Raw genomic sequence first — 26017 nt, 5'->3', positions numbered from 1 at the left:
TGATATGGTCAGTCGGTAACTGCTTATATTTGAAATTTAGGAAGCAGAAATAAAGGCATCTTGTTATTAATTAATATTAGGCAATTTTTCAATAATTTAAGAAAAACTTAGAAGAAGGGGATTCCATGAACTGTGGTTTCAACTTTTGGCAAGCCTCACAAATTGGCACCAAAACATGATAATGAACCACCAAACAAAAATAATCATAATAATAGAATGTATGCAAGCATAACTCCAGAAAGACTTACATGAAAGCTTAAAGCCATATAGGCCATTGATTACTGAACTCGAAATTGAGAGTGAAAATTCTTTCCATGCAAATGCAAACATGAATGCTGTCACATAATAGGAGTAATACTATTGCCGTATATGCAGATACATGTTTCTCAAAGTTATCATGTTTCTGATGAGACAAGTGCTTCAGGCTTGTAATCAATGAAATGAGAGCCACTGCAATGTCATCTGAAATCAAGCAGAAAGACTAAATTGAATATTAGATACATACCCAAGTTGAGCATACTTTGGAGGCAGAAGAGATGCAACTTTATCAGTAAACTGCACAAATGGAAACATCCACCAGGACTTCACCGTTACAATTCGAAAACCAATTTTAATCTTGAAATCATATAGGTATATAACAGTTTGGTAACTTGAGGAAAAGTAAAGAGCCAAACCTGAAGAACAGGCCTATATACAGAAGAAGTAAGATAGATTCCTTGCTCAGGGAGTACTGTTCCAGTTCCATAGCCTTCCTGTGCAACAGTTGAACTCCTCCTGCCTCGTCCCTGGCGTATAACATCACCACCTGGAAATAAATGTTGCAAAAATTAATTTACATATCTTGCCTCAGCAAACCTATTCATTCTGATTCTAGTTTAAGGTGCATTAAAGTTTAAACAGTCGAAAAAGTAATAGAATTTCAGTATTGTTTTGAATTGGACATGTATATCAATAACCAACTCATGTTATCATCACTGAATCAAGCCAGTGTTAAATTTCCAACACCAGATCAGCTTAAATTCCTAGCAATTAATTTCAGGCCCAGAAAATTATTCACCCTAGTAAATTATTTCCTGAAAAAATATTTGCGATGGAAACACAAGTGAAAAATCAATCACAAACACAGCAGAAGTTTTTACTGTCCAATTCAAGCTTGGTTAAATTGCTCAGGAAAAATAAGAGCTCGCTTAACTGGGGAAAAGGCCCTCAGAGAAATACAGAAATTATACAGCAAAATAGAACCTGGAAATCTCAGCCCCCTGAAAGTTTTGCACCTCTTCAAACTCGGCCAACAGAAATTTTCAGCCCCTCGAAACATTGGCTTCTCCAACCTGCAATCTGGCCTCCTCACTCCTAGCTCTATACAACCTGCACAATGGAAGAATAACTCGTCCTTAACCTAGGCTGTACAGCCCCCTGCAAATTCCACCTCCTCTCTCCAATATCTCGCCCCCTTCAAAACTCTCCCACTGGAATTTCCTAGCTGCAACTCTTCCTTCTCCTTAGCCTTAACATTCTCACTCCACTTGACAAAATCACTCTCACAACTATTTTGATTCCATGCCCTCAGAAGCGCAAGCCCCTCCAGGACCTTCAGTGGAGCTATGGGAGTAAGGCGGGAGTAAGTAGGTGAGGGGGTTGTAGAGGTGGATCAAGTAGGAGTTGTAGGTTGAGGTAGAGGGCATAGTTTTGAGGGTTGAGTAGGAGTTATAGGGTCAAGGTGGTGGGCAGTGGCTATGCTCATTCGTCGCTATGCTCATCCGGCTATGGCTGGTAGTAGGATGAGTAATATCACTTCAAAACTCTCCCACTGGAATTTCCTAGCTGCAACTCTTCCTTCTCCTTAGCCTTAACATTCTCACTCCACTTGACAAAATCACTCTCACAATGATACAATGTGTCTTTCTCCTCCCTTAGGCTCACTTTTATAGTTGTCATTGAGCCAAAACCCTAACCCTCAATCTCAAAATGCAATGTTCCACCGAATTTCTCGGATGGTGATTCACAGGAGCGGGGATACACACAAGCAGAGCATATATAAACAACCCCAAAATCTGTTGAAGATTGGTAGCTGAGGGAGCAATTCCCTGCTTGGAGGAGGCCAACAAACCCTAAGGAGACACCTCTTGCACATAGAAAAATATCATTTTTAATGCCGGTCCAAGTCAACTTGAAAAGTGCAAGTCAGCCTAGAGAGAGAAATTCAACCTCTTAACTCACATAAATTGACCTAAGTAGACTTCACTTGGAGGCATCACATCACTCATCACATCTTCATCATTTGGTTCGTACATCTCTGAAATATTACAGGTTGACTTCACATGTGTGAAAGGAAGAGGACTTTTGTTTGACTGTGTTAACTTTCTGTTTTTCAGCCCCCCTTTGACCACCATTGACTTGGGGTGACTTTGACTTGGTTTGACAGAAATCTGATCTTTCTGGAAAGCCACTTTGACTAAGATGTTGAGTGAATTCTTCTGGGCACTCTGACCATCTTTAACAGCAGATCTGAAGCTAGGGCTAGACCACAAGTTGACTGTTGACCTTGACCCAATTGCAGGAGGAATCTTGGATCTGTTTTGACTAGGTTTACTGTTTGACAGAGGAAAAGAGGATGCATTCTTTGACTGGTTGACCAAAGTTTTCTGAGCAATGTTGACTTTGACTTTATCTCTCATATTTGATTGGTTATTGGATTGGTTGACTTGGAAGTCAAGGCTTTGACTTTGACTATCGTTGATGAAAGTACATGGACTATGTATCTTTGCTGAACATTTGATGAATATCTAATAGAAGAATCTGGTTGGGCTTTTCCCCTCGTGGGGTTTCTCACTGCTCTCTAACCTAAATCTCTGTCTCATTGATCTTGGTTGTCTTCTATTGTGCATATTGTTTACTGTTCTATCTACAATTGCTTACTGTTATTGGGTGATTGAAAATAAATTGGAAAAGTGATTGCTACTAAAAGAAGAAAATGTTTAAGTGATTCTTACAACATAGAACATTGTGAAAATTAGCATGGTATTAGAGTTGAGGTGAAGACAAGCCCAAGGAGACGAGAAATCACCCCGTCGAAGAAATCTTATGTGTTGTTGAAGTTCATTTGACTTGATCAAGATGTCTACCTCATACTTCAAGTTAGAGGAGAAGTTGAACGACTCCAACTTTGTTGTTTGGAGAGCTAGGGTGGATTTGACTTTGGAAGAGAATGATGTTATGGAATATGTTGAAGGCAAGGTACCTGAGCCCCGGAGAATGCAACTATTGCTGCCAAGTCCAAGTGTAAGAAAAGTGAGATCAAAGCTAAGAAAATCATTATTCATTCTTTGAGAGATCATTTCATCACTTATGTATCCAAGTTGAAGAAGTCCAAGGAAATATATGATAAGTTGATTGGGATGTATGAAGTCAACAACTTGAGCCATATTCTTGCTTTGAAGAATCAACTCAAGGACATCAAGATGAACAAGGGTGAGACCATTCAAGCATACTTCATGAGGATATCTCAACTCAAGAATCAACTTTTGTCTGTTGGTGAGATTATATCTAATAAAGAGTTGGTGCTGACCTCACTTAGAGGTCTTCCTATGATGTGGGAAACATTTATCACAACTATTAGCAACAATGACAAGTTTCACACATTTGATGAGCTATTAGGGAAGTGCACTCAAGCAGAGTCCAAGATGAGTTCTAGAGGGAGAATTCAAAAGCATCAGGAAAGAGAACCTATTGCATTTTCTGCTCAAGCCAAGAAGAAGAAAGAGAAAAGAAAGCCCTCAAATTGGAAGTCAAGAAAGCAAGGTCAAGGATTCAAGAACAACAATCAAGGATTCAAGAACAACAATAGAGGATTCAAGGACATGTCCAACATCTAATGCTACAATTGTCACAAGCATCATCACTATGCCAGAGTAACATGCCCGAGGCATCTATTTGAACCCGTAGAGTGCCTCTTTTCAACCTGCAAACATGGGAATCCCTCCCATGCACCTCAAACCCTCAAGATTTAGACTTCTTCCTCAACGATCCTATTGAGGAAAGGTAGTCTTGACATCCATTTGAAGCACTTTCTAACCCATCTCTATTGCTATAGAAATAACAACGTGAATCGAAGTATATCTGGCTATAGGGGTGAATGTCTACTGATAGTCAACTCCCTCATGCTGTAAGCACCCCTTAGCCGCGAAGCATGCCTTGAATTTCTCTACGCTCCCATCAGTTGCATCCTTAATCTTGTACATCCATCATGATCCAACCACCCTTTTGCCCTTCAACCATGGCACTATCTCCTAGACATAATTCTTCATGATGGAGGCAAACCCCTCCACCATGGCATCTTGCCAAACCTACCAATCAGTAGTAGCCTCTTGAAAACTGAACGGGTGTGCATCTATCAACTTCTTCATGAGCACCATGTAGCTAGTATAACTTTGAGGTGGCCTACCCTCCCTGGTAGGCCTCTTAGTGTTGCAAAATGCAATATGGTATCTATCAATATAGATTTTCCTTATTCGTTAATACTTGCTTATGAACTTTAATTGTTTTCTTGTGTTTCTTTATTAGATCTTTTCATCAAACAAATATCAAGATCAAAACAGTTTAGACAGTGGACATGGATATTAGGCTCCAAGCAAAGGCAAAACCCCTCTAAGGGGAAAACCCAGAAAAACTCTTCTATTCTTATAGAATTTGCTTCAAATGAGACAACAAAAACCCAAACCCTAAACCAAGTCATCCTCTAAGTACCAAGTCAGCCCTTCAAGAAATCCTTTCAAGTAGATCAGATCAACAAAGCTTGATCCTGCTTCAACCAACTTCCAGCTATAACTTCAACCCCATCTTTGTCCCTGCAGCTTCGACCCTACAACTTCAGCCCTGCAGATGCTACAGAAACATTAATTCATCTCTTCAAGAGATCGTCCTTTGAGCGAGACAGTTTCTCCCAAGGTCAATGAGATCAGGACAAAATATTTGCTCTTCTAGCAATTTGATACTACAACTTGATCTCCTGCAATTCGGACCTGCAATTTTGGCCTTCTTGGAAGCTGCAGAAACCCTATATCTTTGCACGTGTGAGAGAGATAGAGCCCAAAAACAGATCTTCTTGCTTCTTCTTTCCTTCTAGATCTTTTCTCTCCTTCTTGCTTCTTCTTTCCTTCTAGACCTTCTCTCTCCTTCTTGCTTCTCAGCTACAAATCGATCTTCTTCTTAATAGATCGAACTTGTGTGTGAGTGAGTGCCAAATGAGGTCGAATCTACTGCTTTATATATCCTTTCCAAGGGGTCAAATTCCCTTCTTTTGGCCGCCTTGTAGTTTCCAAGGCTGACTTGTACTTTTGAGGTTTCCAGGAGTTTCTAAACACAAAATAAATTCTTTTACATATTACATCTTGCCTGGAAGGGTCTTATAAACAAGATGTTGACTCCATTGACTCATGACAATAAATCTTATGACCTAACAAACCCTAGAAGCACAAAGAACATGATTTTACCAAGAAGATCGTTAATAAGGAGCATGAAACCCATGCTTTAAAATAATAACTTTTTCTTTCTTTTCTTGTTTGTTTACAAAAGATACATATTGAAATGAGTACAATAACAATTATGAATACCAAAACTAGTTACAATTCTAACATTCCCTCTTAACTAGGGAGGTATTCATAATTGTACAACCAATACAACATCATTCTCAAATTGATGACTTCTCATAAGACGAGTCGGATTGATAAGCCAACTATAAGCATCAATATTATGACCAGCGCTGTCTTTGAGGCCTAAATAGACAAGCTCAACTTTATTCAAGACCATTATTTCGGTAGGCTTTATGTGTGATACCGCACTACCTCTACAAGGCACATACCCCATTCGAATGTTCACAACGTATGTCCTTTTAGGACTATACTTATTGTTGATTTTTGTAGCATCGAATGTGTACTAGCCACAAAATTTGATGGAGAGGCTAGAATATATGTATTCTCCAAAACCCATAAATCATTTCTGGAAATTCCACCTAGAGACGACTTAACTAAAATAATTAATCTTTTTTTTTTTAATGGGACCTAAGTCCAAGCATACGAAAATTGATTAATTAAAGGGTATTAATTAACTCATGGTGAGAATCTTCTAGAAGAAGACATGGATCAAGTTCAAGTCAATCTTAGCCATCGATTATATTTTAATCATGGTCGCTGAAGCCTAAACGAGAGATTATAAGAAGAAATTCGATGGCGGTTGGAGAACACACTTGGAGCCACCAAAAATTTGATTTTTCCGAGAAATCAATTTCCAAAGTAGCAGCTTTGAGTTGCCGAAGGTGATTCAGTAAAGTCGAAGCAGTGAGAGAGGGGCAGGGATAGTAAGGTTGGAAGGAAGTTTTTCCAGTCCGATGAGTGCATAGCAGAGAGACAGAGAATTCCACAGATCGGCAGCGCAGAGCTTCAGAGGGAGATTCGTAATTTGCTGAGGAGAAGTCGAAATTCAGTGCCAAAAGCCAGAGTGGGAGACCGAAGGCCAAGAAGATCGAGTTTCCGGAGTAGCAATTGATCAGTCAACAAGAGAGGCGTTGGTCTGAGTTGGGTGTCACAGATCTGTGCAGGGTGACGCAGAGGCAACGCAAAGGCAGCAAGGAGTAGCTCATCTTGAGCCCAGGTTAGTGTCGGATCATCGGTGGGAGTGCGATTTTTCTCACTAGATCTCCTGTCAGTTATTTCTCTGTATGGAAAGCTAGATTTGAGCTTCCATAGTTTTGTACTAAGCTTTACTACTACATAAAAAAATAAAACCCTAAGTTGCTTCATCGGTTTTCCCAAGTTGGTTTTTTCCAGGGACATTGGTCCAAAAATAACAGTGTTATTTATGTGTGTGTGATTCTATCCTTCAGCATTATTTTTCTTCCGTAGTATTGTATTTGTGAGGGTTGTGATCTATTAGTTTCGATATTTGCCGTAGAACACAGTAAATAATTTGTTCCATTATTTAACAAACCACAACCTCCTATCAAAAGTTCATGGGTGTGTTATCCAAACCTGCCAACATTGCATCAAGCAGGCTGCACCAAGGAAAGTCGGATGGAAGACATCCCGCCGTTACTAAACTCTCAAAATGCTATATATAGAATAGCTAGCTATGTAATGTTCTTTTCTTTTTCTCCTTCCTCCAACAACCTCTATCTTCCTTTATTTCTGCCAACTTCTTCTAGGTTTAGGTGGCATCGTGAGGATAATGTTGTTCTATAGAGTTAGCAATACAATCAAATCAAAGGCTAAGGAAAATGGTAACTCATAAAACTCCCTACAGATTCTCTCGCAAACACATTGGATGTCTAATGTTTGAATATGTTAGAGCTTTGCTCTAGCATTTGTTTGTGAGTGTTTCCTTTTCTATAGTCCACCATGAAGAAACTAAATCAGTTGCTGCAATAGGATTCGGGGTTTCTAAATTTTCACATGGAAACATAGCACAAATAGAAGTCGGAGAGCTTGGTAGCAGAAGAGGAGGAGGTTCGAATGTTTGCATTGGCGGCAGTTCGAAACCCTCAAGAGGGTTGGTTTTTGATGAAAATTTCTTTCTCTAAGAGAGTCGACAAAGAAACTAAATTTTCCAGATCGAAGATTGCCAGAGGCAGTGGGAGTAGTAGCAGTTTCCTTGTAGAGCAGATCTTTAGCTGGGACGCAGATATTTTACAGAAGTTTGCTAGTGCGAAATAGCGTCTGGACGGAGGAAGAGCACACACTGAGGGAATTCTTTCCTCAGGGAACTTCTAGCCTAGAAGTTCAAATTCTCTTGCAGAGCAGCAGTAGTTAGATTCGCCCACTCTAGCAGGAAGTGCGTAAAGCCAGTCAGCAGTTGTGCAGAGGAGAAGAGAAGGAATTTGACTTTTTGCAAAGATGGCTACAGATGGGCAAGATCCATGGAAGAGTAGCAGATTAGATCCAGTTGCTGCAAATTTCTCACATGGATCAGTATCCTTGCTACAAGAGCCCAACAGAATTAGTAGCAGGAGGATCACAGTGTCAGCAGACGCAGCTAGTCATTCAAATGACAGTTGCATAGCTAGTTGCAGTCAGTTCCTGGAACACAATTGCAGAACTAGTTGCAGTGACACAGGCAATGTGAATTGCCCAGTTGCAATATGCAGGGGCAGTTCCAACCAAGAGATTCCCAGCGCAGAGCTTTGCAGTCCAGTTTCCAGTGCAGGAGGACTGTGTAAGTTGCCAGGAGGGAGTAGAGAGATTTCCCATAGGGAGATCGAGACTCAGAGGGAGTCTAGTTTCAGAGGGAGTAGCCCTATGGAATCTAGTACTTTAGGATCTAGGAAGATCAGACTCATTATTCAATAGTTGCAGCAACACTGCAGAAGCATCAGCAAAGCAGTAACAACAGCAATATGAGTAGATCGGATTTCACGATGATCACCGAGATACCTAAGTCCAAACTTAGGAAAACTGATTAATTAAAGGGTATTAATTAAGTCATGGTGAGAATCTTCTAGAAGAAGACATGGATCGAGTTCTAGTTAATCTTAGCCATCGATTATATTTTAATCTTGGTCATTGAAGCCTCAACGAAAGATTATAAGAAGAAATTCAATGGGGGTTGTAGAACACACTTGGAGCCACCAAAAATTCGATTTTCTTGGGAAATCGATTTCCAGAGTAGCAGCTGTGAATTGTCGGAGGTGATTCAGTAAAGTCAAAGCAGTGAGAGAGGGGGCAGGGGTAGTAAGGCTGAAAGGATGTTTTTCCAGTCTAGTGAGTGCATCGCAAAGAGACAGAGAAGTCCACAAAGAGGCTAACGCAATGCAGAGAGGCAGCGCAGAGCTTCAGAGGGAGATTCGTAATTTGCTGAGGAGAAGTCAAAATTCAGTGCCAGAAGCCAAAGTGGGAGCCCGGAGGCCAGGAAGATCGAGTTTCCAGAGTAGCAATTGATCAGTCAGCAAGAGACACACTGGTCCGAGTTGGGTGATGCAGAGGCAGCAAGGAGCAGCTCACCTTGAGCCAAGGTCAGTGCCGGATCACCAGTGGGAGTGAGATTTCTCTCACTAGATCTCCTATCAGTTATTTCTCTGTATGGAAAGCTACATTTGAGCCTCCATAGATTTGTACTCAGATTTACTACTGCATAATAAATAAAACCCTCAACTGCTGCACCGGTTTTCCCAAGTTGGGCTTTTCCAGGGACATTGGTCCAAAAAGAACAATGTTATTTATGTGTGTTATTTTACTCTTCAGCACTATTTTTCTTCCACGGTATTGTATTTGTGAAGGTTGCAGTGTATTATTTTTTATATTTACCGTAGAACACCGTAAATAATTTGTTCAGTTATTTAACAAATAGAAGAACCTAAATCAGTTGCTGTAATCGGATTCGGGGATTTTGAATTTTCACACTTATCTTGGATTTTTTACCTCCAATCCTCAACTAATATCGTTCCTCTTCAACCACTCTTATCTTGGATATTTGTCCCATCCTCAAAGAGTGGCAGTACCTTTCCTTTCTTGGATGCTCTATCCTCAAGGAAACCATAGATGCTTATCCAATCCTCCACCATTCTTTCTTCAAGGCCTTCACTTAGACTTACGGTTGTTAGTCCTAGTCAAGTGCATGACACATGAAGAAAAGAATGCACATGTGATGTCCAACATCACTCCCTCTCAACCATAGACGATATCTCTATTCCTTCTTGATTAGGGAATAGATCCTTGCTCCTGTTTTAAGGAGACTCCTTTACTCCCTCTCAAATCTAGAGAAGATTCCAGACTTCCTTTCTATTTGGGAAGTCAACACCACAAGCCTTATAGCTTGACTCCATAAGAGAATCAATTGTCTATTCTACATGGCTCCCGCTTTCCTTCGCATCTCATTCAATCGAGCTTTCCTTCATCCTGGGTATCACAGAGCCATCTTTCTTGTGATAGGATCCAGATCATCAATCCTGCACATCACTTTCATCTTGTTATCATCAATGAAGGCATTACATTCAGCGTTTCCAAACCTCAAGTCGATCACAGCTTCCTTATGAAAGTGATCTTCTTCTTGTTGTATGAACTTGACCTTTAGGTTATCTTCTCGCACTCCTACCTTTTAATCCCAAAATGAACACATCCTGACTTCATAATTGCCAAAATCATATGTTCAGCTTGCCTCAACATTCATCATATATTCCTGCAATATATTTCCAAGTAGCAAAACAAAATGTTAACCTAATAACCAAAAATTATTAATATTTGACTTACCTCATGATGACCTTCTCATCAAAGCATCAACATCCTCATGGTCCATCTCCACTTGAATCTTCCTTCAAGCATCAGAGTGCCCAAGGATCAAACTTGATTACCAAGTTATACTGGATGTTGATCATTATTCTATAAATTCTAATGAGAAAGTATTTAATCTTTTATTCATTCTAAAGTAAATCAAAATTCTTCTCTTAAGCATGATATAAGCATATTAAGCATATTTTGTGACCAACTTTTACAGGATTTTGTACACATGAATCCTACCCAAGGGATACTTCAAAAATGCAATGATATGCTTTCATTCAATCATCTAACTATGTTCCCTAAAACGACCCTGTAACTTGACCAACTGCATTCCTTCATCCTTCAAGAGTATCGTTTCCATGTTATATGGAATATATACTAACCTTGTCATAATACTTCTTCCAAGAACCTCTTCAAAATTGTTCTTATTGGATCTTGATGATCCATCTTAGCAAAATGACGGCCTCTAACATAATGTTGGACAATGTTGGAAAATGACTAACTCTATGCAAAATGGTCCCAAGCTTCTCATTCTTGAAAGACTAGATGATTCCTACAAAGCAACTTAATCAAGTAGATTCTAAATATGCTATTATCACATGCTTCTATCTATGATTCTATGCATTTACAAAACCAAGATTCTCTTAGAGCAAACAACAATGCATGTTATTCTAAAGGAAGACCAACTTCCTAAAGAACCTGACAGGGAGGATGCCTTCTTCAATAGTAAAGATCTTTGACATCTTCTTTCTTCGGCTTCTTCTCAGGTTCTCCCATCTCCTCAATTGTGTGAGCTTCACTTCTTTCCTTTCTTTTGTTGTTCTACTTGTTTGGACAGTCCCTCTTAAAGTGTCCATATTCATTGCACCCAAAGCATTGAACCTTGGACATATCTGGCTTCTTCTTGGACTTTCCAAATTTTCCCTTCTTCAGCTTCTTGGTCCTCACAATGAAGGCTTGAGACTGTTCATTTGATTCAATATCATCCTTTGCCTTGATTCTAGTTTCTTCCAAGATGCATTGAGCCCACAACTCATCAAAAGGAGTTGAGTCTTTCTTAGAGTAGATGCTTGTTGCAAAACTGCTCCATTCTGGTGGCAAAGCATTTAGTACACATATGGTCATTTTAGAATTAGAAATTGTCTCCTCAAGCCCCTACAACTGATCTCTTATTTGAGAAATCTTCATAAGAAAAAAGGCCATGTCCTCATCCTTCCACTTCTTTATTTTATATAGTTTATTTCTCAAAGACATCTTTTGACTTTATGTACCTATAGAGTACAAATTTATTAGCCTGTCATGCATAGCCTTTGAAGCCTTCAAGTTAGTAACAAACAGAACAAGATGACCTTTAATAGATTCCACAATGATCATGTGTGCCCTTACTTCCCCTTTCTTGTATTTTGCTTGTTCTTGAGTCTTGTCTTTGCTAGGCTCAATAACTTCATTGAGGACATATTCCCTTACTTCCTATTTTGTAAGTGTTAGGTCAATACTTTTCTTCCGTGCTAGGAAATTTGCTAAGCCAATGAACTTATTGCTCTCCTTGTAGACAGAACCCATATGACATGTATATTCAGACATAGAATAATATGATACTTACTTGTAAACCAAGAGTCTTCCATTCTCTGATGATGTATCCAACTATCTCAAGGCTTTCAAGATCTTCAATGAGACTTCAATGATGTCCTAGAAATATGTCTTCTAGGATACCTTTAGCAACAGCTTCCAAGAGTGATGAATAATGCCAAGATCCTTTGATGCTTCCTTCAAAGATGTCTTTCAATGAGCCTTTGAATAGATCTCCTCCTAGGAGAGATCAACAACCTTCTTGTAATCTTCCTCTTTAGGCTTTCTTTTGATGAGGGCTTGATGTAGTCTTCTGCAAATGATTCCCCTTTGCAAACCCTTCTTGTGTCCAAAAGATGATCCTTCCAGTTGCCTTCTTGTTCACCTTAGCTCTAATTCCATGTTGGAAAATGCAACATGGCAGCTATCAATTCAGATTTTCCTTATTCCTTAATATTTGCTTATGAACTTTAATTATCTTCTTGTGTTTCTTTATTAGATATTTTCATCAAACAAATATCAAGATCAAAACAGTAAAGACAATGGACACGGATATTAGGCTCCAAGCCAGGGCAAAACCCCTCCAAGGGAAAACCCAGAAAAACACTTCTCTTCTTATAGAACCTGCTTCAAATGAGACAACAAAGACCAAACGCTAGACCAAGTCCTCCCCTAAGTAATAAGTCAACCCTTCAAGAAATCTTTTCAAGTAGATCAAATCAACAAATCTTGATCTTGCTTCAACAGCTTCCAGCTACAACTTCGACCCCAACTTCGTCACTACAACTTCGACCTACAACTTCGGCTCTGCAGCTGCTACAAAAACCCTCATTCGACTCTTCAAGAGTTCCTCCTTCAAGCGAGATAGTTTCTCCCAAGGTCAACGAGGTCACGTCAAGATATTTGCTCTTCTAGCAACTTGATCGCTTGCAATTTCGACCATCTTGGAAGCTGCAGAAACCCTGGATCTTCACACGTGTGAGAGAGTTAGAGCCCAAAAACAAATCTTCTTGCTTATGCTTACCTTCTAGACCTTTGTTGTCCTTCTTCTTGCTTGCTAGCTCCAGATCGAACTTCTTGATAGATCAAACTTGTGTGTGAGTGCATGCCAAATGAGGTCGAATCTACTCCTTTATATATCCTTTCCAAGGGGTCAAATTCTCTTCTTTAGGCCGAATCATAGTTTCCAAGGCCAACTTATACTTTGGAGGTTTCTAGGACTTTCTAGACACAAAATAAATTCTTTTACAAATTACATCTTGCTCGGAAGGGTCTTATAAACATGATGTTGACTCCATTGACTCATGACAATAAATCCTATGACCTAACAAACCCTAGAAGCACGAACAACATGCCTTTACCTTGAAGACCATCAACAACGAGCATGAAACCCATGCTTTAAAATAATATCTTTTTCTTTCTTTTCTTGTTTGTTTACATAAGATACATATTGAAATGAGTACAATAACAATTATGAAGACCGAAACTAGTTACATTTCCAACACGTAGAAGGCCGCACATCCTTTCCATTTCAAAGTGTCTGCACAACCCACGTAGGTCGCCTCCTACCTGATGTGGAATGCTCATCCTACAAAACAAGATCTCCCTACTCCCCAACCTCTTGTATAGCCTGTGTATCAGTGCCTATACCTGTGTTTGTACTTTGTACCCGTGGATCTGGATCCTATCTCCTCCCCTGCTTCTATCCCTGTGAGTCCTGACCTCTTGCATGTACTAGATCATCATCCTATGTGGACTTCCTAAAATCCCTCTCCTCCTCAAATTGTGCATCCTTGCGCAACATTATCCTCCTGAGCATTGGTATGTATACACGGTAGGCTTTGGAATCTAACTATATCCAACGAAAATACCCTTCTTGGTAGACGGTTCCAAATTCATTCTCTTCTCAAAAGGAAAGCGATAGTACACTAAACACCCAAGCATCCTGAAGTGTCCCACATCCCGTTTCATGCCTGTGTATGCCTCCTCAGGAGTCATCCTCCCCAAAACCCTATGACAACTCATAAATTGAATGTACATTGCAATATTGCAAGCCTCAGTCCACCAAAACACGTACAGCCCCTGATGATGCAACATTTCCTACACAGCCCCAACTATAGTCTAGTTCTTCCTCTCGACTACTCTGTTATGTGAAGGATTATAAGGAATAATCAGCTCCCTTTTGATCCATGCACTCTCGCAAAACTCAATGAAAGCAATCGAGGTGTACACACCTCCAATGTCTGATCGCAACACCTAAATCTTTCTCCCAATCTAATTCTCCACAAAAGCTTTGAACCCCTGGAATCTGCCAAAGACCTCGTCCTTGGTTTTGAGGAAATAAATCTAGGTCTTCATGGAGTAATCATTAATAAATGTGACATAATAATTGTAGCCATTGAGGGATATGGAAGACATGGGTGCACATATGTCCGAATGTATAAGATCCAAAACATTCTTAGATCTGTTGTCACTGGGTGGGAAAATTGTCTTGGAAACCTTTGCATGGGTCATGCCTCTCTACGCTAAACTCTAGTAGCCCTATCACTATATGCTTGAGCACATTAAGTGCTCCATTGTGAAGTTGTGCCATCCTCTTGTGCCATAGCTTCCCCAAATCACAACTCATGCTCACCTAAGGCTTTTTGGTCGATTGGTTAGAGACTATGGTAGACTCGCAACCCCCTGAGACAATACAATGACCCTAAGACAGTTTTGAAGGAGTTCTGAGTTGATTTAAGATAGAGCTCAATCATCCTCTCATATAGCTCGCTCACCATCTTGAGGTAATTCAGCCCTAAATTCTAGTGGCACTCAATTAATTCCCTGTAGCAAAATCAGGGCTCGTCATGTGACTATTTAGACAATTCGAAAGACATTACTAGCTACATAGTTTGTGAATCAGTATAATATATCTCAAGTCATTTAGGGCACAATTGTTTATTGATCAAGCTCTGTTGAATTTGAAGTTTACACAAGGACTATTGCTAAATCTGTGGATTGGTTGAATCATGGTATTGTGTTGAATGGAATATTGTTGTTGAGAAGTTAGTGCTATTTACTGGACTTTATATTGCTCATTCATATGCTATGTTATTGAATGAATTATCGATTTCATTATTGAATAAAGAAAAAGAAGTTTTTTTTGTAAAACCCTAGTTATTTAACAAAAACCTAGGGAAAAATTTCCTAGGACATTACAATGGAATCGGAGTTGGAATTTTGTCAGCTTGTGAGTGTATAAGCATTGTATGATTCTAGGGGTTACAAGTAATGTTACAGTTAGAAAGAATAACGTAAACTTGTAAACCGCAACACAGCCATGGGGGATAGGGAAGAATGAGGAGGACCAGATTCCAAGGATCTCTTACATGTATTGATTCATGGATAGAAAGACATGCCAAATTTGATATTACAATGGCAGCAGCAAGGACAATAGTTAATTCAATGGCAATAAGAAATAGCTCGGTTGCTAGCTCAAAGACAACAACAATTAGCCCCAAGAGTAACATGGCATCCACTAAAGGTAGCAATAACCATAACCCTGGTCTCACTACATGCACTAACACCAGGGCAGCCAATGGAAGAAGTTACAGATTGTTACTTCCTCAATTTTTAAATAATCAAAGAACGAAAAATCAGGAGTAGAGAAAAATGCAAACTTGATGATTACCTTAAGGAGTATGCAACACTAGGATAAAATACCTGGGTTGCTTTGTCATTCCAAGAATTTTGCAACTTCAAATACCGAATAGACCCAAGGGACTCCAAAATTTTGATCTAATGCACAAGGTAAGTAAACTATCCCTCCCTTCTTTTCATGGGTCATCTAAATGTTCATCAAGAGCTTGGGTGTAAAAATTGGACACCTATTTCCGACTCAATCCTATGCTAGAAACAGACGCTATCCAATTCGCCACTTTACATTTGGAAGGGGAAGCACATGAATAGTGGCATCATGGATTGGTGTTAAATTTTGGTTAACATGCTCTTTGCATAGGATAGTTACTTCAACGTTTCATATAGCCCATTTATCAATTTATTTTATTGACAATCACATAACTTGTCATCATATTAACGGTAACTAAAGAAAGAACACAAACGATAAATGAAGAAGGCAAGCCAAGGCAAGAGAACACAAGGATATGGCATAAGCCAAGGAAAAACCCCAAGATGGGGAAAACCCTTGATCAATTCTTCTTATTATTAATATCAAATGCTCAGCAGAGAGAGAGTACAATAATTCAAGGTCGATATTTAACTGCCAATTTTGAAGATCAATATCACCGCTTCTTAGATAAATAGATGGCTGCAAATCTAGAGCACCCTCCAAGGTTTGAGTCATACTATTGTAGAGGCTTTTGCTTTCTGATTATCTAGTTAGGGCTTGATGATAAGCTGCTACAACCCTTTTCCACAACACTTGGATTCCTTCTTTGGTTGTGGCCTCCCTTCAAGCTAGACTATCCTCATTCCTCTACTGTCCAGGGCTATTTCCAGCCCTCCAATATTCCTTACAGCCCCAAAGTAGAAGGAAGATAAGACCTATGGCCCTCCTGGAAGTGCTCCTGAATAATGCAGCCTGCTTCTAAGAGAAAGACTCCACCTCAAACAATCCCAAACCATCATCAAAACAACCCTCAACAGGTGCGACTCCTCTCTGCTCAAACTCAGAGCTGTGATGAAGATAAAAATGCCCAAAACAATTCACAAATGTGCCCAGACTAGTCTCGGGCTCTAGCATTTGGAACTCGGCCCTTAAAGATGACTAGAATGAAGCCAACCTTGCCCTCATCTCCTTCGCTGGAGATCTTCTTCTTCAGTGGCTACTTCAAAGAGGAGAAGAATGATATATCGATGTGCTTTGAATAGACTATTTATATCCTTCATCGGTAGGCCGACTTGGTCACTTTATGAGGGAAATTTAAATTTTCAAATTTCAAATTTTCCTGCCTTGATAAGGTCATGCCTTATGAAATTTCTTTTGAATGAATAAATATTTTTCCTTGTCCAAATTTAGCATCTTTAGGTCGATTTTGGACCTCTCGAAAAGAGTAATTCAATGCCAGAATAATCTTCCTCAAAGAAGCAGACCAAAGTGGAATTTGGCCTTAGTTGCCAATTTTAACACTCCCTCTCAACTTGGGAGAATTCCACCTGTCAAACCATCAGTCATTGTCACCATGAACCATATTTGAATCTCATCTCTGCTCTGCTCTGTTGAACATTGATGTAATAAGGAAGAATAATTGATCGAGAGCGACTCACAAGACTTTACCACTCTCTACTGACAAAAGTCAATCCAGAGGTAAAACCTCAATCAGACTTGATCCCAGATCAAGTTGAAGAACACCATGCATCCTAGTCATAGGGAGTACGGCAATACCTGATGCATCCATCGGTAGTGCTATGGTCCCTAACCACTTTTCCCAGCACATTGGCTAGATGAGAGGCCCTTCCCATGTGTCTCGAACTACATGGGTAGGATGATACTGAATCAATAGCAGGTAAAGAATGTATCACATCTTGCTCACAACCATACGTAGGGAAATGGCGAACCACATCCTACAATCACACATAGGGAAAGGACAAACCACATCCTACATATCCAAATCACCGAGAGTAGGGAAAGGATGAACCACATCCTACAAACACAAGGCACAACAATCAATCGTGGGGAAAGGATGAACCACATCCCACCGACATGTCAACCAATAATCGTAGGGAATGAGCATCCTACATGTGGGGAAAGGATGAACCACGTCCCACTGACATGTCAATAGATGCCTATATGCATCTCTCACTGGGGTATCCATAGGAGAAGGTGAACCACTCATCCTATTCATATGCCATAGGAGAAGGTGAACCACTCATCCTATGCATATGTTATCAGTAGGGGAAGGTGAACCACTCACCTTACACACATGTCAACCACCATGGGGTATCACAGGGGAAGGTGAACTAGTCACCCTATACAAAGCGTACCAATAGGGGAAGGTGAACCACTCACCCTCTAGTCGCTCATAGCTCAATGATTACCCCAAGCCCCTAGGAGCTCCCAGAGTTCAATGTTCAATTTTAACCAAGGATCTCTTCATATACGGAATAGTGCCAAGCTGCTTTCTGAAAGTCAAGACTAGATCAAGGGAAGCCTCATAGCTTCATTTAGCAGCATATAGATGTATACATAGTAAACATATTGATTTACAGCAAAATATCTCAACAACACTTAACAATTCTCTGCTTCTTGCATATTTTGATGAAGATAATATTTAACTGCTCCCTCTTACTCAGGGAGACCACAGCTTAAACTTGTTTTTCCAAAGTGCACAGTGTCCATCAGACAAACTGCTCATCATGAGATCTGTCCACTCAAGCAATATCACAATATACAACGGTGTTACCAGCACATGCTCAAATGGCTCATTGAGCAATTTGCTTCATAATAAGCCATACTTGCTGCTATATACATTCAGTCTCAATAGTGCTTAGATATAGCACTAGATGTGCTCTTTCCATCCATCACACTGTCAACCGAGTTATCATCAAAATATTCATGGAATCTTAGATTCCAGCAGTGTACCTCAAAATTATAGATAATAGAATCACTGAGATATCTCAATAAGCAGTTGTCCAATATATGAGGCTCATCCATAAATCGACTTCAGAGTTTTCAAAGCAAGACATATGACTGATAGAGTGTTGATCAAGAACACCAAGGATCCCATAAGATATACATATGCAGACCATCAGCTTTTCCATCAGTCCTTAAGTGTAGGGAATAATGCATCAAGGCTAGGTCTTCCATCTTGTCTTCAAAAGTCAACTCCCTCTTACATTGATAAACGAGAGTGTCATCAATCAGATATCATTAATAGTTGCATCCTTACAATCCAATCATCATGGCTTGTCCATAACTCCCTCTAAATATAAGGAAAGTGACCTTGCCAAAATCATAGTCATAGAGCTATCTGCAATCTGCTACTTTTCCTGTCATTATTCCTTTGGTCCATGTGCCAAAGTCATCCATATAGCTCCCTCTGAATTCTTGCTTCAGCCTTTTATCAATCTGGTCCTTATCTTTAAGATGATACATTAGCATACGAAACCTCAGCAATACATAGGTGAACTCTCTCACATGCTCTGCCTGTTCAACTGACAGATCTCAATAGCAGTATATCAATAGAACCTTATTACTGATATTATAAGAATGACTGACATTATAAAGATACCAAGGGAATTACTCTGAATTTAGCCTTGGAATGATTTCCAAGTCTGATTATGCCATAGATCCAGGCTTCTAGCCTGATCTTAACATCATCTAGATAGACCAAGCAAATTCCAAATTATGCCAAGTTACTTCTCAGCCACAAATACTTTATCTGATGTACTGAATTTCTTCCAAGGTTCAGTATTATTGCAAAAGAATGTGGCAAATAGTTAATGCACTTTAAACTGTTGAGGAAGAACTGACTTCTGCCCTCCAGGTTCTAATGCTTGTCATTGAAGACTGTGAATACTTGGTTCATCGTTGACTTATTTTGCAGGCTAACGGAGGGTCGAACCTGACTTCTTAAGATTATTGGATATATAATGTGTGTGGTGATTTCTGTCACAAAGGAGGTTTGATCTTCATATTTAATATTTATACACCTTCAGAATTGCTTCTTTTAATGATGCTACTATAGGTCTTTAAGGTAAATGACTGATCCTTCTCAAAACTGAATAAGGATTGATACTGCTTGATGCCTGTAAGATTTCATAGGTTGGTTTAACTAAAATGTTCAAACTGTGTATCTATATATGTGCTGACACTGTTGAAGGAACACGATTGTGAACAAAATCAATACTGCCCATACAATACAGTGATCAATAATAGCAAAAGCATTGATATCTTAGATGGAGGATATTGCAGCTACATCACTGTGACATCATTCTTGTATAGGATTCCTGATACCATATAACTTGAGCTTTGTAGCCTGAATATACAGTCTTAGGGGATCTTACTGCTCTGAATACAATGCCAACTCAATGAATATACATTGAAAAACAGTGTAGAGGTACCATACGTATAAAGCAGAGAAGCCATATATATATATACTGAACTGATGGATGCACTTCTATATATTCATATACTGTACCATCATACATAGGGATGCCATACATATTTGTGTGAGATTGATACATATATATATGTATACAACTGTTGAAGTCGAGGTCATGCATATACTGCTGTAATTAGAACATAACAATACCATACTGGAGCTATTTGTGCAGTGACATTCATACATAATGCCGAGTGCATCTAAGAATGAAGAAATCTATGCGTAAAGGTTGATACCCATCATTGCCAATATTGGGAAGTCATACCAATGTTGATCTATATGAGAAACGATAACATATATATGACTGAAGCAAGTGACATGTCGATATTGAATTGATGTCATGAATAAATGTCATAATGCAAAGAATCATACTGAAGCATATGCCAATGATCATATGACATTATAGGTAAATCATACCAGGAGCAAGAGCATAGCCATATAACAAACGTCCAATTATTCCAGAGGTGCAGAATCAATACACCATGTGAGAGTAGATCTGAGAGACTTCCTTGTAAAGTCTGCAATTCTTGCTGATGTAGTTTGCCGCCCTTACCCTGCTTCAAATAACTGTGATCGCATGTCCAACTATGTTTCCACCTAAGTTGCACGAAACGGGGAAACTGATACGAGTTTCCGAAATGGGCATGGGTACGAAACGTGACCCCCCCCCCCCCCCCCCCCCAAATTTTGGAAATGGGGAAATGCAATAGATATATAGATATATAGATATATATATATATATATATATATGAGGACATTCAAGAAATATGTGCAATCATAAAGCATATATCATACATTCTAAATTATTACATTATGATTAAATTGTCAATTGTCAATGCATAAACTATAAGTCCCTAAATTTACATCACATTTACTCATGAATGATCACATAATGAAAATAGAAATATCCAAAATCAGCCATGAAAAATTTCTAATTTCTTGTCCCGTGCTTGATTGGAAGTCTCCTCCGACATAGTCGAACAACCTTAGTGCTCTTGATTAAATACAAGTTTCATACCCTAATACCCTACATGCTCTTGATTATTGGGAGTCTCCCATGCATAGAGGGCTTGGTTCTCTTGATTAAATACAAGTTCCATACCCTAGTACATGACAAAATCCAATGGAAACATTGCAATCCCCCAATCCTGAAATCCTGAAAAACAGATAAGTCTGCTGGATTTTGAGTGAGATCTAAAATTCTACTTTCTCCATATGAAATCCAATGAGGGTGAAACCACTCTCAAACATCCTGAGTCATTTCATGGTAATGTTAAAAATTTAAGTAAAAGGATTAAAATGAAAAATAAAGGAGAATATCACGAAAAATAAAGGAGAAATATAGGAGAATATCATGAAAAATAAAGGAGAATATCACTTTTACTTTAAGAATTTAACATTACCATGAACTACATATCAACACTAGGGCCATAGGCTTGAACATTCAGCTGCCCCACTCAAAAAAATTCTTTTTTTTAATAACTTGAGAGACATCTAGAGGATATTTGAGTCGCCCAATAAAAAATTAGAAGCGAAAAAATAAAAAATAAAAATACAAGAAAAAGTCAGGTTACAAGAGGAAACTCCGACGTACAACCCGGAAACTCGTTTCTAGCCGTACTGGCCACGTTTCCTCCTTGAGAAACATGCCAGTACGGCCGGAAACGAGTTTCCGGGCCGTACCATACGGGTTTCCCCATTTCCATTTCGTTTCCGTACAGAAACGGACCCTGGACTCACGTTTCCTGCAACTTAGGTTTCCACCTATGTTGTTCTACTAGGCATTCAAAGCACTGCGGGTAGGGCTTAAGACTCCTCAAGCTTCCTACAATTCACGGTTTTGCTATAGCAAGGTCTAGATCTTCATATACACGAAAATATACTTTGTTCTAACTGCATTGTTTCTTAGGATCACTGTGTCCTGGGTAGAGGACCTAAACTAGGCCTTTATACCCTCAAAACAGACCTCCCAAGCTGCTGTAGAAACAACCCTTCTCTGTGGCCCAGAGCAGAATGAGAATCTCCTTCTAGGACAAGGAACCACCCCTGTTTACCTGCGTTGTTTCTTGAGATAATTGTGGCTAGGGCAGGAGGTCCCTTCTAGGCCTCTCAACCCTCTCAAATCCTCCTCCTCATACAACTATAGCAGCACCTTCCTGCAGCCTTGTAAACAAAGACAAACCCTCCACAAAATAGCACAAAAAAAACCATCAATACTTACCTCTTGACTTGTGGCCTGATCTAGCAAGAGAGATGCTGCCCTAAACAGTCTTGAATTAGCTCTCCAAGCCTCCTTGCTAGCTACTTCCATTAAATGCTGAAGGAGGACTTTGCAATCATGGTTTGCATTTTCAAATTTGATTTGTGGCCCGATTGAGCTATTGAGCCCAGCTCTGACATATTCCCAAACTTGAATTCTAACAATCCCTTGCTTGATCGAAACTTCATAACTTTCCTTATGATTGCATTCCTGCTCTTGCTTGGGCTTGTCCTTACCTAGTTGTGATAACATGTTAAATTTTGGTTAACATGCTCTTTGCATAGGATACTTACTTCAACATTTCATGTAGCCCATTTATCAATTTATTTTATTGACAATCACATAAATCGTCACCATATTGACAGTAACTGAAGAAAGAACACAAACGATAAATGAAGAAGGCAAGCCAAGACAAGAGAACACGAGGATATGGCACAAGCCAGGGAAAACCCCCAAGATGGGGAAAACCCTTGATCAATTCTTCTTATTATTAATATCAAATGCTCCGCAGAGAGAGAATACAATAATTCAAGGCCAAAATTTGACTTGCCAATTTTGAAGATCAATATCCATGCTTCTTAGATAAATATATGGCCACAAATCTGGAGTATACAAATAGTACCCTCCAAGGTTCATGTCATACTGTTGTAGAGGCTTCTGCTTTCCAATTATCTGGTTAGGGCTTGATGATAAGCTGCTACAACCCTTTTCCACAACACTTGGATTCCTTCTTTGGCTGCAGCCTCCCTTCACGCTAAATTTTCCTCATTCCTCTATTGTTCAGTGCTATTTCCAGCCCTCCAATATTCCTTACGGCCTCAAAACAAAAGGAAGATAAGGCCTATGGCCCTCCTGGAAGTGCTCTTGAATAATGCAGCCTGCGTCTAGGAGAAAGACTCCACCTCAAACAGTCCCAAACCATCATCAAAACAACCCTCAACAGGTGCAACTCCTCTCTGCTCAAACTCAAACCTGTGATCAGTGTTTTAAAAACCGTTTTCAAAAACCGGTTACCGGTCAAACCGGCCGGTTAGCAAGGCTGCCGGTCCGAACCGGCCAAAAAACCCGGTTTGATAGGGCATTTCACCTTTTTTCAGCCCTAACCGGTGAAAACCGGCCGGTTTAGGACGGAACCGGCCGGTTTGTATCAAACCGGCCGGTTCCGTCCTAAACCGGCCGGTTTTTGGCACGCCCACCGTAAAGTTAAAAAATCATATTTTTCACTTTGTTTCAGGGGTTTTGGGGGGAAACTAAGGGTGTTTCAACCCTAACAATGTTAGCAATTAATGGTAATGTTAAATTCTTAAAGTAAAAGTGACATTTCCTTTAATTTTCATTTTCATCCTTTTACTTAAATTTTTAACATTACCATGAAATGACTCAGGATGTTTGAGAGTGGTTTCGACCTCATTGGATTTCATATGGAGAAACTAGAATTTTAGATTTCACTCAAAATTCAACAGACTTAATGGTTTTCAGGATTTCATGGTTTGGGGCTAAACAATAAATGCAATCGGAGCTCCAAATGATGAGCAAAACTCCTGATCTAGATGCCATTGTGTTGGACGATATTGATCCAACATCAGAATGGGTGGAGGAGACTGAAGAACTTGTGTTTGAGGCTGATTTTGATATCGACATGGCTTTAGCGGGGGATGATGCAGATTATGTGGTGGCATCAGAACTAGGATCAATAGCGGCATCAAGGAAAGGCAAAGAACCAATGGAAGGCACTAGTCATGCAGGTCGACAAACTCGTGCTTCCATTAGGTCCACTTCTATTGTCATTGGTGGCATTGATACTGAGGTTGCAGATCAGGCTGAGGCATCCTCAGACTCTGAACTAGATGATGTCTATGTAGCTCCTAATGATGATCCTGTGTCTAGTAGTGGTGATGAACTTGATGATTGATCATGTGTACACTGTAGACTTGTAGTAGGTCAATGGCCTCATAGCTTGCAGCATTGTTTTTGGACTTTATAGGCCATTTAGAGCCTCATTTCTTATGTATTTTGCTATTTTTTCGATGATATGTATTGTACTCGGTGCCATTTTGATATATTCACCTTTACATGGTATATAAATGAGCAAACTTTGCATATTTTGTCTCTATTGGCTTGGAATCATGGTTTTACATCTTAAAAATAGTTTTGTTTCATTAAAATTAATTATTTAATGTATTTTTTTAAAACCGGTTCGTTTAGACCAAACCAGTCCCGGTTAGACCGGTTCCAGTCGGTAAACCGGTTCATTAGGTGGACCGGTCCGGTCACCGGTTCTGGTTTTAAAAACATTGCCTGTGATGAAGATAAAAGTGCCCAAAACAGTTCACAAATGTGCCTAGACCAATCTCAACCCCAGCGTATGGAACTCGGCCCTTAAAGATGACTAGAATGAAGCCAACGTTGCCCTCATCTCCTTCACTGGAGATCTTATTCTTCTGTGGCTACTTCAGAGAGGAGAAGAATGATATATCGATGTGCTTTGAATAGACTATTTATATCCTTCATGGGTAGGTCGACTTGGTCACTTTAGGAGGGAAATTTAAATTTTCAATTTTTCTCGCCTTGATAAGGTCATGCCTTACGAAATTTCTTCTGAATGAATAAATATTTTTCCTTATCCAAATTTAGTGATCTTTAGGTCGATTTTCGACCTCTCGAAAATAGGAATTCAATGCCACAATCCTCTTCCTCAAAGAAGCAGACCAAAGTGGAATTTGGCCCTAGTTGCCAATTTTAACAATTGGCTACTTTAGGGCATGCAAACATCACCTCTTATGCAGACTTTACACAGAGGTTGAAAAACCGATCTGATCAAAAGAACCCAGATATACACTTTAAAGAGTTGGCACAACTCAAACAGATTAGATCACGCAAAGAGTATATCACATAATTCAAACAGACCGCAACCATGGTAACAAAGATAGCCAAAGAAAGACTAATCATGCTCTTTATGGAGGGATTAGTCGAGCCCCTACATGGTTGGGTTAAGGCATTCAATCCCACAACCCTACAGGAAACCATCAAGAAAACTCGGGATATGGGAAATGTAGTAACCAAAACTAAGGCCCCATCCAAGCCATTCATCCCTCAGAAAGATAAGGAGAAGAAGCCCCTTCAACGTGACTAGCCCAAAAGGGCTAGCTTGGATGATGAAACCCGAAGTGAACAAAGGCAAAAGAAACTTTGTTTCACTTGCAAAGAACCATGGGAACCAAGACATCGATGTTCAGGCGAAGGAAAAATCCACTACATTGAAGTAGTCTCCAACAATGAGAATGAAGAAGAAGAGCCCGCCCCAAATGACAAGACTAGCAACCCAAAGAAAGAACATCCCCATGAAGAGGCTAAAGAGGAGGAAAAGCCCTATGAAGAGAAGAAACCTCGGCCGCAAGTTAAGATTGCTTCTCTATTAGGAACCCCAGGTATTACACTTTCAAGATCAAGGGAGTTGCCAAGGGACAACGCATCACAACTTTCACTAATGGAGAAGCTACGCATAACTTCATTAATGCAACATTAGTAGCAAAGAGAGGACTTCCCACAAAAAACTTCGAAGTTCTTGATGTGATAGTAGCATATGTGTACAGCATGGATTGTACGCGAGTGATTCTAGATTTGAGTGTAACACTTGGTAATTACACTTTCAGTAATGATTTTTATGTAATAGATCTTGCATATATCAATTAGTGTTGGGATTTCAATGGTTATACTCACTGGGGATGTTCACTATGAACTACCAAGCAATGGAGATGGAATTTAAGCACCCAGTGGCAGTAAAGTAGTATTGAGAGGCATGTCTAATGGCAGACCTCAAG

General features: G+C 39.6%; 1 protein-coding gene across 1 annotated transcript in view; it reads right to left on the bottom strand.

Moving 5' to 3' along the window:
- SEC8 (subunit of exocyst complex 8) overlaps nt 1–26017 on the bottom strand; it is a 438983-nt gene that overhangs the window by 192101 nt on the left and 220865 nt on the right. The window contains exons 13-14 of the mRNA XM_089379035.1: nt 675–805; nt 506–555 (exon numbers count right to left, since the gene is read on the bottom strand). Of these exons, the coding sequence (XP_089235161.1) occupies nt 506–555; nt 675–805 (181 nt within the window). The remainder of the gene's footprint in view (nt 1–505; nt 556–674; nt 806–26017) is intronic.

The sequence above is a fragment of the Pinus tabuliformis genome, chromosome J (genome assembly GCF_031772625.1).
Source record: "Pinus tabuliformis cultivar Carrire ecotype Pingquan chromosome J, CPIR1, whole genome shotgun sequence".
Lineage (NCBI taxonomy): Eukaryota > Viridiplantae > Streptophyta > Pinopsida > Pinales > Pinaceae > Pinus > Pinus tabuliformis.
This window is presented reverse-complemented; position numbering and strand designations above follow the sequence as displayed.